Raw genomic sequence first — 16,806 nt, 5'->3', positions numbered from 1 at the left:
CTTTATCTCTCTTCCAGGACTTGCTTTTCTCCTGGGCCATTGCCATCTTCCTAGCTAGATGCTGCAGTAGAAAGAGCATGAGTCAAGTTTGGGAATCCACGGGGAAATATTGGTAGCCACTAATGAGAGCAGCATAGAAAAGTGCCACAAATTAACAGCCAGGGAAACAACCTAAATCTTTATTTAAGTGAAGATTTATTTTTTTTTTTTAATGGGCTGTTAAGTGACTCAGCTGCAGATTACTGGGAAGTTACAGGTAATCTTTGCAGGGCAAGGAGGGGCCATGTTAGGAGAAAATGAGGTGTTTTGCTGCATACAATGTGTTGTAAAGTGTTAGGACATTTATTAATCATATGTGGGCAGACAGCTTCACACACCCTACCAGAATTTACTGTACCAATGTCATTTCCATATTGTCTCTGTAAGTGTTATGAATCAGCCAATATGTGACATTAATTATCTGCATTTAGCACAGTGCAAACTGACATAATGATCAATTATGGAGTCACACATCTGTAACTGTTTACTGAAGCACAGAAGTAATCCCCCAGTTCTCTAAAACATTCTGGAATTATTCTGTACATGCTATATCTAACTAAATGCTGCTTTTGTCCAAAAGTATCATTCTTCCATGGCTGAGAGGTGCAGCATGCAGTGCTCAGCATCTGCTTCAGCAGCAGGTTCCATGGAGGTGGCTCTTCTCCCACCACCATGGGGGATCTTCCTCACTAATTCACCTCTTTGGAGAAATGTTTCTCTAAAGTTCTAGGAAATTGCTTCATGGCTTTGGATTTCTTTCTGATGAAATTCAAAAAGAATTTGAATTCTTTGAATTCAATTTGAATTGAATTCTTTAAATTTCAATTTCTCACCTCCTTGGTTCATCCATAACTGGAAACACAAGGTATTTGTCTCGCATTACCATTTTCAGGATCCGTTTGAAAGAATGATGGAAGAATGGAGGATGTTTGGTCTAAGAAAAAGAGAAGGGAGAATAGAAAAAATATCTTCCACAATGAAGATTTCTGTGCAGACAGTGGCAATCCAAATGTTCCCTCTGCCCACTGAAAACAGGGCAAGAAAAAAGTCATGTTAATTTTCTGAAAAATTTGTCTAGGATAAATATTAGAAAATAACTTCCTGATTTTACAGAGATTGAGCCTTGGAGGAACACAGAAAAGTTTGGACTTTCCTTTTCCAAAGTTCAGAAGAGCTGAGGCAAACTTTGGCCAGGAAAGGCTGAGGATGAAATTCTCAGTAGATGCTCTTGAAGTAGGTGATCTCTGATTTTAGGATTCAGGCCGTGAGGACTGTCATAGCAGACTGACAGAGTTTCAGGACTGGAAGAAGTCCTGGATGGTGACAGCCAGCCATCCCATCCCTCGGGGGCTCCTTAGGCAGAAATGCATTTGCTGTGCTCAAAGCAGCAGTGCAGAGCATGGGACTCCCACAGCAGCTTTGGAGAAGAGCTCCCAAGGAATGTGTTTTATATTTTCAGCCTCTGTAGTTCCAGAACTGGGAGTTCCCTCTGTATTTATGCAGAATTCAGCACAAACAGGCCTTTGAACACCACTGAAACAGAAAAATCAAAATGTGATCCTTTCCACCTTGAGAAACAAGCATGTCCTGAACACTCTTATCTCAAAGGCAGAAGTGACAGGCTGTGGAAACATTCAGTCTGGAAATTAATCTTTTGAAAAGAAGCTGAATCTGAAGAGATTATATACATATTTGTGTTTGTCTGTTTTGAGTTACTGATGCTGTTTTCATCTTCAGCTGAATAAAATTTTATAACTATATTTTTTTAAGTCCAGCAAATTTGTCAAATTTGCTACTGAATTAAGTTGCACCAGCTGGCTTTACTTTTCACAGAGCAGGTCAGCCCTTCTCTCTCCCAAATCCATGAATTGCTTTCTCACTTAGGGCTTATCTTGGCTGTCAATGAACCCAAAGGTGCTCCAGACACATCCTTTCTCCAACCAGCTCTTCTTCCTGCCATCCCTTGGATGCACTTTTGTGGCTGTATCATAAGAGGGGCATAACACTAAAGGAGACTCCACTGAATCACTGCACAACATTTTATACACCAGCCTTTCCTCCAACACTGCAGCTCCTAGCTCACCTAAGCCTTTCAGTAGCTAAGGGCAACCCAGGGAAAACACAGCTTTAGTCCAAATGCTGGTTGTTTGCCCACCTCTAGCTGCTTAGGAGTTCACTAATAAACCATTGTAACTCAGTGTAAAGAGGTGAGCAGAGGCACAAACCAGTATTTCCTGCTGAAATGAAAAATATACACAGCGCAAAGGTCAGGTAAATTATCTAACCCTCATTTTCTTCCGTGTGACAGAAATACAGGGCGACATGAAATATAAGCCAAACACATGCCATTCATGCCACAAAATAAGTTATTAGGACATAAATCGAAATCCACATTCTCCGTGCTTTGTACTTCAGCAGCAGAAGATGTCTGGCAGCTCAAGAAAATGATTATCTCTACATATATCACCTTCTCCTCCCTGATCTTTTCTCTTGAGTGTTGGCACTTACTTAATCATTGAGGTCTTTTTTTTTTCAGGAACATGAGCAGCCTTTAGCATGGAAGGTATCTGAATGTGGAATCCTACATACAGTAAGTTTCACCTTAAAAAGAAAAAAAGGGACATTTTTAAAACTTGTTATATCTGATCAATATTTGTGCAACTATCTGACTTGTATTTGAACTAACTAAATAAAAATTCTCCATAAAGAGAGATGAGTATTTTTTTCCTTGCTGAGACTGCCTTTCCTTTCATTAGATGGCAATAGCATCTCATGACCTCAACCTCCTCAGCAGAATTCAAATATGAATGTGTTTGGATATAGGTCATGAACCTGAATACTGAAATATGAGTTCAGAAACATGTTGTGGATCACAGTTGGTTTAAAGAACATCTTAGAAATGTCCCAGGTTCTTCAAAAAACACAGTCTCACACAAGGAGATGTGTAGTGCTAGGACATAGGAGTCCAGGGCTCTGCCCTCAATACCCAAACAACCACACATCCCCTGGAGGCAATGGTTTATTTCCCAAAACTTGCAATTTATATGCATTAGGCATAAAAATCCCAAGTAACTTTAGTTTATGGTTGCCCAGTAACATCTCTTGGTGTTGCTCAAAGTCTTCTTCAAACTCTGCAGTGCTGACCTTGTGTTCCCCACACAGCTCAGGAATACAAGACACCACATCAGAATGATGCTGAGGAGATACTTGGTGCTGGATTATTCATGCCAAACCTACACCAGAGTAAACTGGTTTGAATTGAAATGCAAAAAGGGGAATTGTTTTCTCATTTGGCTTGGTACATTTGAGTCAAGGTCAGTCAAGCTTACCTCCTTTCTCGTGGACCTGCTGATGAAGAAGTAAGCCTCCTCCACACCCTGGGGCTGCAGATCATTCACAGCCACCACATGGTCTCCGTGGTTAAACAAACACCCCAGCCTGCGAGGACCAGCCCACTGTGAGATGCTGTGGAGGGCAGACAACAAAGGAAACACACAGGATATCCTGTATCACTGCACTTTCTGGGCAGGACTGCATTCATGGGGCTGCCCTCTGGAAATGACACACATGTTCAATGACTTTGTAAATTTTTGGTCTGGTTCTGGTTGAAACCATCACTAGTTATTACACAGCATGCTAGATTCTTCTTTACAACAGCATTTGAAATACAAACTCAAGTACAAAAATAATTGGAGAGAGCAGAAGGAACCACTGAAGTGCCAGCAAGCACTGCCCCTGCCCTGTTCTGCCCTGCCAAAACTGCAGTTTTGGGTGGGGTGGGTGTCTGCAGTTGAACACTTCTGTGCCTGTCACTTATTCCCATCTCGCAGGCACTGCCACAAGACATCCACACTTACCATATTCGTCCTGCTGCTTCAGTAAGCTTTAGGTAACTGTTGATATCAGCCAGGGGTACGAAGATATCCAATTTCTGCACCTGCATCTCATCTGTAACTTGACTGTGAGATAAAAAACATCAGAAACCACAGAATCACAGAACAGCTCCAATTGGAAGGGACCCATAAGGATTATTGAGTCCAGCTCCCTGCTCCTTGCAGACTCCCTAAAACTAAATGCTGTGACTAAAAGCATGACTAAAGTGCCTCTGGCATGCTGAGAGGCTTGGCAAGATGGAACCCATGAACACGTCTGTCTCCTCTGCTACCAGCTGGAGAAGACACTTACCTGAGCAGTATAGACAGGTGAACCACTGAGAGGGGTACTGAGCTTTGCCTTTTCTGGAGGGCTGGCTGCAGGCTGGTGCTGCTTTCTGGGAATTTTGTGTCTTTGTCTGCTTCCAAGTCTCTTGGACATGCACTGTTGTTCTGGCATTTGGGAGGGGATGGGAGCCCATCACGTCTGCATGTGGGCTGGCATGTCTCATCCAGCAGCTTACTAAAGAGGAATGATGATAAAAAATTAAGGGGTTTGACAATTTTTGGCACTCTTGCTGTGTTTGAAGTTGGATCAAGCAGCCCTCAATAAAGCAAAGAATAACAAGTTCTTGTAGAATATCCAGTGGACAAAATAAAATCTAAGTAAAATAAACAGCTCTTCTAAATATGGATCATAAATCTCAAAATAAACGTTTTCAGTATGCAAAAACTATTTATTAAGCCTGGAAACATTTCAGCTAACAGCATGCCTTGACAAAGAAACTGAGTACAGATTGTTGGCCTTGGCTGTACTGGGTTCTGCAGGGATGTAAGGCTGTCCCTTGGGAGATGTGATAACTCAGAACTACTTGAAATAATTTTAGTTTTATTTGATAAGCCTTATATTGCCTGGACCTGTCTCCCCATTGTGCCCCAAACAAGACTGGGGTTAGTAGAAAAAGCTGCTCTTGGTTTATTTTAACTCAGATGGCATAACCTTGTGAATTTTTATAGTTATTCCCTCTGGGGTGTCCCAAAGACACAGAGAAGCTTGAATTAATCTATTGGGATTGTCTGGTTCATGGGTCTGCATTTCCAGATGTCTCCCTCCATGTGGCCCAAGGTCTGTGTGTAGGTGTCAGGCCACAGCTGTCAGCTACTGACCCCTCCTCTGGCTCAGGAGGAGCCTTACCCTGCAGGCACTGTTCTCTGCAGTATTCAGTGCTATATTGTGGAGGTTGTAGAGTTTCCTTGTGGCCCTAGAACTGTGACACAAAGTTCAGGTCCTTCTTTGTGACATGGCAAACACTGTACCTTCAAAACACACAGCAACAGAGCTGCTCTTTGGATGGCCAGATGAAAGGGAGGATGTGTCCTAACCCACACAACTTCTTAATGCAAAAGCTGGGAGCTAATGCCTCATCTCCACCTTTCTCTTTTAACCTCTAGATAATGCTGCCTGCTTTGGAGAGCACCTGTCTGAAAGGCTGTGGGAGTTTGGCTGCAGTGACTCACTAAAGTGGTGAGCTGTTGTCATGAAAACCCAGAAAAAGTATGAGTCAACAAAAGGTGCTGCATTGTATAGTGAGAGCCTGTGTAAGTGCAGGAGTCTGCAGTGTGAGCTTAAATTTCATGTTTATGAGTTTGAATTTGACTCCAATGTTCCCATGAATGCTGAACTTTGAGAACTAAGACCCAACAAGGACTCATTCAAACAAGATGCAGCCTCTAGATCTTGTTATGCAAATACCAGAGATGTCAGCTCTATCTCTATTGCTGTGCCACATTTAATTTCCAAAACCTTAGTGAAGTTGTTACTTACAGTGATTTCATTGACATATAAATGTTCTCCTTTACTGGGTTCTTCTGCACTGGCTCCTCTTGCACAGGGACATCAGACTCAGCTGTAGGGTCAGGCTTTGGTACTTCAGTAGTGCACTGTCAGAAACAGACAGCAATGTAAGACAATAATGTCATTGCCCTGCCTACAGAAGAAACCCCTATTAATTTCCTTATTTTGTTCAGTGTTCATGCTGTTTAAACATATTGGCTAATATAGCCTGGGTTTCCTCAAATCAGTCAATTCCCAGAAACTGGGAGCTAGAAAGGTGCTTGAAACTTAAAAGGTAATGCTGGAATTATTGGCACTGCCAGAGACCAGCTATATTCTGAAGTACTACCACCAAAAGAAAAAAAATAAAATTGTTGCCTTTTAATTTAAGCAGACTGAAAAAGAAGACTTGTACTTTGGGTATGCTTGACCTAGAGCACTTGTATTATGTGACCACATCACCATTGTTAATGTCCTTCAGTCAGGTGTACAGTCTGTGACTTCTGCAGAAAACTAACCACTTCTGACCACTTATCTTCTCCTGAAATTAGCCTCCCAAATCAGGTGTCAAAATTTGTATAAAATTAACAGCATGATTTCTCCTGCTGCCTTGTTTCACAGTGAAATGTGGATACCAAAATGTACTGCAGTGTTTAAAAGTACTGCTTTTATGCAGCTTACTGGTTTTCAACAGAATTACATTTCAAAATACATAAAACTAATGTACTGTTACATTCTCTAAATGAAGCTTCCAATTTCAGAAAAAAAACGCAACCCTACCCCATTATACAATAGGCAAAAGCCATTAACAATGAAACAGTCAATTTGGGGGATTTCAACAAAATCGGCAATGTTTTTGTCAAAATGCCACTTTGCACCAGGAAGATCCTCTGAATGAGTCCAGTGTATTTTTTTATTCTTGTATAAATGAAAGCTCTATTACCTATTGCTTTATCTATGTATTCCTTTTGCAAGGTACAAGTGGTTCCTCCTACCAGTTCCTCTTTGGCTCATTGAATGTCTCCTGTGTCCTTGGAGCTGTTAACAGAGCAGCAGAACTCACAGCTGAGAAACTACCTTAGCTAAAACATTGCTGGGAGTTTGGTAATAATCTTCTTCATCCTTTTTCATGTTTTCCTCTGGATCTGACAACAGCAGGTTTTCCTCACTTCTTCCCAGAATTTTATCCTGCTGAAAGAATGGGTTTGTATTTAACAGGCTCAGTTATACACAATAACATGCATTTTTTCCTTTTTGTGGAGAAGTAACAGAATCAGCAAATATTCACAGAAAACATGGTAAGATACATCCTATTTGCATGAGGGATAATTACTTAACAAAGAGTTTTCAAGATCTGGGCCTGGATGAGGGAACCACCAATAAAAAGCAAAACACATCAGATGCTTGAAATGGGGACTCACACTGCTAAAAGGAAGTAAATACAAGGGATTAGTAAGGAAGTCAGTTGTCTGCATGTCACTGAGCAGAGAATAGGTCCAGAGATGTTAGCAGATGTTAAACTTATGAGGCAAGAGAAATATTTTTATCCAATGGACAAATATTGTTGTTTCTTGTTCTCTATACAGCAAGGTTATTTATTTTTCACACATGCCAAAACAGAAACATGAGCTTTGTGCTATTCCCTCTGCTTCAGGCTAAAAAGCTAAAATCCAAATCCCTTATCTTCTAACCCTCATGGTCAGCATGTCTTAGCCTGAACAGCTGCATATAATAATACCTGCTCTCTGAGGCATTGTAAGTATGAGAAGAATTAATAAGACAGGAAAGGTATGCATAAGGAAGAGACACAAAGAAATTCTTGACATCCTGACCAGAGCAGGACTGGTTAAAATCAGACCAAGGGTTAGCTCAGTGCATTTCAGAGCTCAGACTCACAAACGAATTACTGCAACTTTATAAAGTACTGTGCATCAGCTGGGCTATGCTGACTGCCCATGGCATTGCAATGCAGTTTCAACTATTCACTGCTTTCCACTAAATTTAGCTGTATTATCTCACACTTGCTGTCAGCCTATATACAAGGATGGTGATTGCAGAATGTGATTTACCACCCTGTTAGCTGTGATAGCAGAACAGATCTTTTGCCCTGTGTCTCAGCCACTCCAGGTCAGAGGTCAATGCATAAACTGTTAGTAAAGATGGGTTTAAGCTGCAGAGTGATCTGGTAGAGACTTGGTTGTGCTTTCTGTACTCTTGACTCTGTTGCAAAGGCAGCAATCCACGGCAGAGGAAAACTGCTGCAGGCACCAGTTCAGGGAACACAGGTCAGAACACTTAGCCACTAATACAAGATAACATTCATCTTTTTATCTTTCCAAATCACTCCTGCTAGATATGGAAGTGAAATTACTTGAAGACATATTAATGCTGACAGAAGGTCAGTTCTAAGACGTGCCTCAATTTAACAAGCTCTTGTTCTGTAATTTAGTTACATTGACTCGATTGCTACTGGCAAAGGCTGAAGAAATAAACCATTTAGGAACAACTGTGGCACAGCTGAGAAATGTGCAGGGAGGGACAAATCCTCAACCACTGTAAATATACAACTTTCTTCATCAAGTTTGTGAGAGCTGCCCCAAGTTGCAGTTGCTGCACAGAAACTGAGGCTCTGACTCCAAAACCCCTGGACACAGGTATTTCAAGCAAGTTTTTAGGAGAACATTTTCAGTGGTAAACATGAAAACTGACTAAATATTTAGGAAGCTTTCATAGAGGAAATCACCTCGATGTGCTAGGAAAGAAGGTGGATAATCTATGGTCACAAATACCCAGGTGAGATAAAATCCAATATTCACTTCTGCAGATGGAGCAAGGCAAGAGCTGTTTGATTTGTTCTGCTCACCGGGCTTGGAAGAACTCTTGGTGAGTCACACTGAGCCTGATGGGGGCCAGGATCTGAATAAGGCCTGTTCTTGTCTTCTGAGGAACCATTCTCCTGTATAAAAAGGAAAAAAGTTGACTCCTCATAAAGATACACTGGAGGTGCTTGACCCACATTCAGCTTCCTGTCACCGAGCCATTTGCACAGAGCTGTGTGACTACAGAAACTCAGCAATTCCTTCACCCTGACACTGGACTGCAATCACTATGGGACAGCAGCAGTGTTTTCCCTCCCTTCCATTTAAATATTGAGGGGAAAGTCAGTAAGGCAGAGAGGAATTTGATCTGAACTCTCCTCTAAGCTTTACAGCCTAAAAAGAGAGAGAGAGAAATAAAAGCACAATCACAAACCAGGAGGAATGTGGCTAGCAGCTGCCAAAACAATCATCACATGCCTCTGCCAAGGCATGCCAAAGCAAATCTTCAGGAGTTTACTTAATGTTCACTGAAATTTGCCAGTCAGTTGAGACAAGCAGGGAGTATTGTCTCCCATTGCCTTCACTTACATGCAGACTTGCCTCTAAAGTGTTTCCCTTGTGGGGACTCTGTGGTGTTACACCCAGGTCCCACTCAGGGTCCCCACCAGAAGAGACCCACTGCAGAAACTCTGAACAGCTTTTGATGGAAAAAAAAACCAACTGTGCAAAAGAAATGTCACAGTCATGCCTAGGCACAGACTCATTATTAAGGACAGTTAATTTGTTTACCTTCTGGTAGCTTGGCTTGTCTGGAAGGCTGGCCACATCTATGGAATTCAAGGATGGTGGCAAAGAGGAAGTCCGGCTTTTGACTTCTGCATTTGGAAGATCTTGGTTCTAGAAACAAGGGAAAAACAGTATAAGAAAACAGGCACCTGTTGGGTGTGGGCTAAAATGTACTGACACATCTCACTAGAGCAAATTTTATTGCTAATGGCTCAGAGGCATTGTCTGCATGGCATTTTTTAGGCAGACATAAATTTGCCCTGCTTTGAGCTGTATGGAAGCTGTGGGGGTGTGAGTGCTTAGTGCTGAGTCTAAACTGGTGGGCCTGGCTGGCTGACAAGGTGCAGAAACTTGGGCCTGAACTTGAACTACCAGGGCTCCCAGCTGATTCATAACATTGACAGATGTAAAACAACATGTAAATATATCCTAAATACAACCACTAAGTACAACACACAAGTATTCATTCCGATGCATCACAGGTGTGGTTCATTGCAGCACAATATCAATCCTCCCCTAATTTCCATATAGCTTCCTCTTCAAAGAGGTTTCTTCAATGTAAAATCAATCCCAGTGCAGACAGATTGGGCAATGCCCGCTTGATGCATAAAGCCAGGGTACAGGATTTATATGAAAATGGATTTCTGAGTAACCAAGGTCAGAGGCAACTTGCGAGGCAAAGATCAGGAAAATTCCTTTGCACAGTTTTGCAATGAAAAAAAGAAATACTTTTTTTTTTTCTAAAATAAAGTACAGTAACATGTCACCTGAGGGCAGCATCCACTTTTGTCCTCCCTGCAGACTGAAGATACCAGAGTGACCCAGTCGTCTATTTCCTGCCTGAAGTTGAAACAAGAGGAGTGAAAATTTACTGACAGGTAACACACAAGGGCAATTCTTTTGCCTACTTACTTCTTCCTATGGGGCCCAAAACAAAAACTCCCAAAACCCTGCACCCCAGGGTTTCAGGAAAGAGTGCTTGTGTGGTCACAGCCAGATGGCAAAGCCTGACTCAGAGAGCTAACAAGGCTTGGGAATGCATTTGGGCCACCAGGATGAGAAACACGCCATGAAAGGACTGTTGAAGCTGTTTTTCATGCTTGCAGTGGATTTAGTTGGATTAATTCTGGAATGCTTCCCACCCGGTGTGGGCTGCGAGAGCCGCGCCCCAGGGGAAGGCATTGGGTGGCACGCTCAAGTAGCACCCAGGTATGTGTTTTTCTTCTTATCAGAATTTCACACATCAGCTGCTCTTCTGCAAAAAAGCAAAAATTCCCCCTGATGTGCTCGTGACTGGGAAAGAGGAGATGCTGGGAGCCAGCAGTACAGGAGCACTGTGACAAACACCCTTCTCCCTCACCTAACTGAGCTTTGGCTGATCACCTCCACAGGAACAGTTTCTGCCCCTCTTCAGGACTCAATTCCAGCCTGAAAAAGCATGGACAACACCCCCTGTGGCAGCAAAGCCCCAGCCAGCACTTTGGGGATCTGTTTTCCTCCAGGACAAGTTTTGCCTTCAGTCTGCTTCCCTTGATTAATAACCCAGTTTTCAGGCAATATTGTTTTTTATCCATGAGGAGCAGAACCTCCTCTACCTCCCAGGAGCTGCTGGGTGAGAAGGCAAAGGTCTCTGCTCTTTCCTGTCCCCTGAGCAGCACAGTTTGGAATGGCAGTGCCACTGCCAGCCCTTTCCTCCCTCTGCTTTCACGTGCTGGGAGCTGTGACTGGGTGGCTGCAGGGAAGGTGAGATCACCTGCCTGGACCAGCAAAAAATTAACCAACTGCGAGTAATGGGAAGCAATGCCATAGAAAAAAGCTGTTTTCCATTGGATCAGGCAGCTGAATCACCTCATCCCAGAGCTGGGCCATCAGTAGCTGAGACACAGAAGGGAAGGGAGTGGCAGGGAAGGAGCAGGACCCTTCCTTGGGGCACAGTTTAGAGCTACATCAGTTTAACAGCACTGTCACATCCTGCCATGCCCACCTGCTGTCCCCAATGAGGTAGTAACATCTGTTTCCAGTGATGATGGACATCACCTGCTCAGGAAGGCATTTAAACATCTTCCTCACCGTATCCATAATTTCAGCATTACTTATGCCAACTTGAATACTTATGATTCTGTGAAGATAACCATAGGAAACATTAACATTATAACTCTACACAGTTACATACAAATAGACACACACATATATGTGTGTATGTCCATATTTTAATCTGAGCAGAGCATAATATGATGAGATCTTCAAGGAAAAAGTTAAACATTTTTCCACAGAAAAAATTGCTCAAGAAAATAAATGCACACATTCAAAAGAGGTGGTCTTTTCAATGAAGAAAATCTCCAGGTAAAAATATAAAATTAACTTTTCCAAAGTGCTCAGACTATGGATCCTCATTTCTGGAAAAGGGGGCTTTTGGTTTAATTCAGAATCTTGAAAAGAGACAGCAGTAAGAAAGATTTCTTGTGGAAGTTTTTTAGCCATTATAAAACAATAGATTTGATTTGAAACTAATTGTATATTAATAGTGTTTTAATGGAGGGGAAGAGGAACAGAAGTACTCTTAATGGGTACTTGAAGCACTTGAAGTGCTACTTCCATTAACTTTCAAGAAGCCAAATTAATAAAAGTAATAACAACAATAATTATGGTAATAATGTAACCACAGACCACTGAGCAAGCTGCAATATTTTTGAAAGCTTCACAATGTAAATCCTCTTAATGGAAGAAGCACAACAGCAATGTGGTGGGGGACCTCCTTGCCTAACAATTCCAGGAGCCTGCAGTATTAACCTCTAGATCTGACAGGAAATATTTACATTTCCCATCACATTTTCTGTTTCTCTTGCACATATTTCACCCATGGCATGGTAAAGGGTGCCAGTCCAAAGCCAGTGACACTCAGTCTTGCTGCAGTAGGCATGTGCTGACAGGAGAGAAATGACCAACCCAAACCCAAGCAGGGCAATTTCTTGGCAGAACAAAAGGCAGTGAGCAACCATAATCAGCCCAAAGGGTTATAAGAAAGTCAGGAGACCTTTGCACAAAGCTGTAAAGCACTTTGTGAAGCTGCAAGCAGGGAAAGGGTGTGTGCCACAGCTGAGAGTGGCACAGCCTGTCGTGATTCACGTGTGAGTGAAAGCATGGCACTGTCCTCACGGAAGGTGAAATGCGTTCTACTGCAGGAACACAGCCTTGGGATCATGGAGCCAGGCCAGGTATCTCACTGGCTGATACATCACAATCACTCACACAAAAGTAATTACAATAAAGCAATTCAGGATTTTCACTTCTACATATATCATAGTTCCACCCAAAGCTGACAAAGCCCATGGGACTCTTTTGTGGAGTTCATTGGGTTTGAACCAAGAACCCAATCCTGACTTGTTCAGTCAGGAACAAGTGCTTGTACAGTCAGTGGCCATTGAAGAGTGCTGATACATGACTTAAAATAAAAAAGATGATGCATTTGAGCTACATACTGATCAACAGCAATGGAGCCTTTTATGTGCTGGCCTTTTAGATACTTCAGGATGTAATTCCCTGTGCTGGACTTGGACAGGACAAACAGGCGCCTTTTCCAGGAATTCTGCCAAAGAGAAAGAAATTTGTGTCTCATTCAAATTCAGGATCGCAGATATGAGGGATTGCTGAAATATGACTAATTTGTGCTAGTATACCTGTGAGCTGAAAAGTTGATGAGGTGGTGACTTGACGAGGAATCCATGCTTGCAGACTCCACCTTCAGGGCAAAATATATTTTGAATTCTCACTAATCAAAGGAAATGAACAGCACCATTACTTAACTTGCTGCCAATTATCTCTTTAAAAAGACCTGTTTGAACTGGAAATTGTTGCTTAGCACTGGGCTTCTGTGCTTAAATGGCCATAAGACAAACAGAAATCAAGGCTATAAAATATAGAGCCAGGCCCTGCTTCCCTGATGCTGAGAACTGGCCCAAACTGCAAAGTAATAGTTCTGAAAATGTAGGGGCTCAGAAGATATCATGAGTTGCTGTCTTATTTAACTGATCTTATTTAACTTTTGGGGTCTGGTGTTATTTAGCTTCACAATCAGTAATCTGAAATACAGCCCCAAAGAAATTCATAGGTGGCATTCAGTCAGCTAAGGATAGATGAGCTCACAACTCTACTACTGAAAAATTGTAATACAAGAAATTTTGTACCTGCAGAATTTATTTTATTTGTAGAAGCCATCCTGATTGTTTCTTCCACCCAGATAACAAAAAGAGCAAAAGTGTTGAAGCTAATTCCTTTCAGTTTGCTTGCTGCAGAGAAGCATTTCACTGCACACACAATTGCTGTTGAGAAAATAACAAAAATCTTACAATGTTTTATTTTCATACTGATGATCAAAATACATAAAACAGCCATAATAACTATTAATTGTAATATATTTATAAATAATTTTATATAATATTAAATTATGCAGATATGCTATATTTGTTACTTTATAATACAATCACAAAATTACAAATAACAAATATTATCCACTTTTATAAGCCAAAAAGATGATTTGCCTAGAAGTGATGAGAGCTGCCAAGAGAATTTCATTTGGCCCTTTCTTTGCACTGGTGACACCTGTAACCTAGGAATGCTGCATCCATGTATGTTTCTGACACTGCTTTGCCAGCATGATCAGTCCTGTACAAAACTGGCATAACTTGGCCTAAAGAGTTAAAAAGATACGTAAAAAATACAGTTATAATACTATGGCAATTTTAATAATTTGCAAATTTGTCATAATAATACAATGCCTTTTCAAAAGATTCCTTTTGCCTTACCTCAGAACTCTCATTCCCTGCAAAATCAGGTCTTGGCTGGAAGTTGTTGTACTACAATGAGGTTACACAGACCCCTTGTGCCACCTGAAGCCACAGAGCCTCTCCTGGGAAAATCTGAAGGATTACAAGTGCTGCTCTCTCTCTCTACTGAGAACCCTGGCTGCAGTGAGAGATTTGAGGGCTTTCCTCTGTTTCTTTCTTCAGTGATTATCTCCATGGTGCCAAAAGTAAACATGGTTCAGTCAGGAGTAGGCTGGTCAGGAATGGGGTGGGTTACACACGGAATTTTACCCCTGAGGCACAATTAAAGCTATAAACTTTTATTTCTCCTGTTCCGGCTCTAAATGGGAATGACCCACTACAAGCTTAGGTCCATCAGAGGTTTCTGTACATTTCTGTCTGGTTTTTGTTTTTTTTTTAGGGTTTTTTTTCAGGGAAGCCTTTGCAATTTTTGCCTTTTGGGAGGAAATATTTGTTGTCCAAATGCCGTGATAAACTGTTATGAAATTTGCTTCTAGAGTTTTCATCTGTTGCCTACCAGAAAAATAAAAGGACAAAAAAGCAATTTCCAAAACTAAAAATGACAGTACACAAAGTCAATAGTAGGGGCACACACCTGGGGTTGGAATGAAAGGCAATGTATTGTTCTGTTCAGTGTGACTGACAGTCACCTCAACTGGCAAACAATGCAATTACTACAAAACAATGTTCCAAGAGTCTCTGACAGGATAAAAGTCTCTTCTGGATGTCAGTAAAAGTCAAGATTTGCATGGATAGACAAGCACCTGTGAGATTAGTTGTGCTATCTCACTCTGCCTTTTGGGAAAAAGGTTTTAATTGTTACATCTAGTTGTCTTTTCAACAGAAAACAACATTGTAAATAGGTCTAATTCAAAATGCCAATTCCATGATTATAACCCCTCAGATTTTTGTATGCCAGGCATTAAGGGATTTGATTGCTTCAAACCTTTTGAAATGCAATGAGACATTTCAGTCAAAATGCAAATAAAATGCCTCAAATCATTATGATGAAAGCTATTATAAAACTTCAAAAATTTCTAAGATAAGGAAAACAAACTGTGTTCATACTTACAAGCAAAATGTCTTCATGGTGAAGAAGGTTATTAGAGAATTGCACCCCCAAGTAAGTCCAGATTCCCTGTCCTGCCTCCTGCAGCAAAACACGATGAGACCTTGCCCTGCATTGTGACTGCCCTCTTACAATCCATGTATAAACACAAACACCCTGAAATATGACCCACAAGGAAATTCCTGTTTCTGCATGGGAAGTAACCAAAGACTGCTCTGGAGAGGGGAAATCCAGAGGATTAATATTCACTTAAAAGCAATGAAAAATATGCACATTTGAGGCAGTGATAAATGTCTCCCACACAGAAAAAAATCCTGCAGACAGCCTGGTTTTTTTTTGGTTCAGCTTTCTGAACAGTCCCTTCATTTCCTGAGCTGTTTCTAAAGCCTAATATCCACCCATGGCTGGAATATAAAGCAGCAGTAAGAACCCTAAAAGATCATAAAAGTGCCATAAATTGAAACCAATTTCAGATTTAAAGATCATTTAGTTAAACATACAATGGTGAAGCAGGATTTCTTGTGCTGCCCATGTCATGACAAGGTAATTTCAGTGTTAGTTTTGGCTGAAAGTGAATTTTTGGGATTCTCTCCAGAAACATTCAATGTATCAATAATGAAAGTGGATTTACACACTAAACCATCTGGCTAATCCTGTAGATGGCAAGGGAATTGCTCTTCAATAGAAAACAGTCATAAATTTGATCAGGGAAAAAAGCTAAAACACCCTGAATCTTTTTAAATCACTGTTCAGCAACCTGGCTCTGCTGAAAGGGTCAAGGGCTCCTCACTCTGAGTGGGATCCTTCAGGCTCATGGGCTGCACAGCTCTCAGCTATCTCAGTATCACCACTCAGGGGTGATGTCTGTTGGTACACAATCTTCTTTTGAAAAAATATTAATTTTTTCTGGATATGATCTAAAGTAATGCTCATCTAGCAGAGATCTTGATCCTGACACAAGGGGATGTTTTTCTCTCTGTCTTTCACTTCTACTCTGAGTTAATCTTTCCATGTTACTTTCCTCTCTGGCAGAGTATTCCGGTAGTTTATGCTGATTTTTCTGTATCTCATATATTGGAACTGGCCTGAAGTTCTGGACACAGGGGAATATTGTTCACAGAAATATAAAACAGGCTAGATCTCAAGCAAATAAACACTAATGAACTTAAGGCATGAAAGAACCTCTAGAGAAGTAACAAATACTGAAATGTTGGCTGCCCATGGTAAACCAGGAACATCCTTAATTCCAGAAAATAGCTTAAGCTGGAGCTATTTGGCAGAAGCAGCAGGGAGAACACACTTACATGCACTGCTAGAGCACGGTACAATTTAGTGTATAAAGGGCAAGATGAAGCAGTGGTGGAACACAGAATTTCCACTAAAACACTTCCACTAACTTTGGTTTACTCCAAGAGAGGACATGGCCTGTCCAACCTAAGTCACCCAATGCCAAATTACTTTTCTAACCTACCTTTCCCCTGACACTGTAAACCTCCTACTGAAAAGATGCCAGAGACCACCTGCATTCCTTAAAGAGAAAGGGACTGGGACATATCTTGGCTGG

General features: G+C 41.4%; 1 protein-coding gene across 8 annotated transcripts; it reads right to left on the bottom strand.

Moving 5' to 3' along the window:
- On the bottom strand, window positions 1–15,386 carry PLEKHS1 (pleckstrin homology domain containing S1). 8 transcript variants are annotated; one of them, XM_039709463.1, is made up of 15 exons: window positions 15,246–15,384; window positions 14,153–14,256; window positions 13,535–13,669; window positions 13,028–13,119; window positions 12,830–12,936; window positions 11,335–11,469; window positions 10,118–10,190; window positions 9,354–9,461; window positions 8,609–8,701; window positions 6,823–6,936; window positions 5,737–5,852; window positions 4,225–4,434; window positions 3,897–3,998; window positions 3,369–3,504; window positions 1–2,640 (listed from the first exon to the last, which is right to left on the bottom strand). In XM_039709463.1, the coding sequence occupies exons 3-15, from the start codon at window positions 13,563–13,565 to the stop codon at window positions 2,572–2,574; spliced, it is 1,386 nt and encodes a 461-aa protein (XP_039565397.1). In that variant the 5' UTR covers window positions 13,566–13,669; window positions 14,153–14,256; window positions 15,246–15,384; the 3' UTR covers window positions 1–2,571. The 8 variants fall into 8 exon arrangements, with proteins under 8 accessions (XP_039565397.1, XP_039565398.1, XP_039565399.1 ...); XM_039709460.1 differs by lacking the exon at window positions 14,153–14,256 and having other exon boundaries at window positions 3–1,572; window positions 2,548–2,640; XM_039709464.1 differs by lacking the exon at window positions 14,153–14,256 and having other exon boundaries at window positions 6,823–6,933.
- Window positions 15,387–16,806: the final 1,420 nt, after the last annotated feature.

This window comes from Passer montanus, unplaced genomic scaffold, assembly GCF_014805655.1.
Source record: "Passer montanus isolate IOZ18808 unplaced genomic scaffold, ASM1480565v1 scaffold21, whole genome shotgun sequence".
Taxonomy (NCBI): Eukaryota; Metazoa; Chordata; class Aves; order Passeriformes; family Passeridae; genus Passer; species Passer montanus.
The sequence above is the reverse complement of the archived record's forward strand: the minus strand, read 5'-3'. Positions and strand labels throughout refer to the sequence as shown.

Excerpts from the sequence above, each read along its gene's own strand:
- PLEKHS1 (XM_039709463.1), bottom strand. The coding sequence starts at position 13,565 with ATGGCTTCTACAAATAAAATAAATTCTGCAG. Across the intron at positions 4,435-5,736 it reads TATATGTCAATGAAATCACT|TAAGCTGCTGGATGAGACAT; the intron begins GTAAGTAACAAC and ends ATTCCTCTTTAG. Across the intron at positions 2,641-3,368 it reads GCAGGTCCACGAGAAAGGAG|GTGAAACTTACTGTATGTAG; the intron begins GTAAGCTTGACT and ends TTTCTTTTTAAG.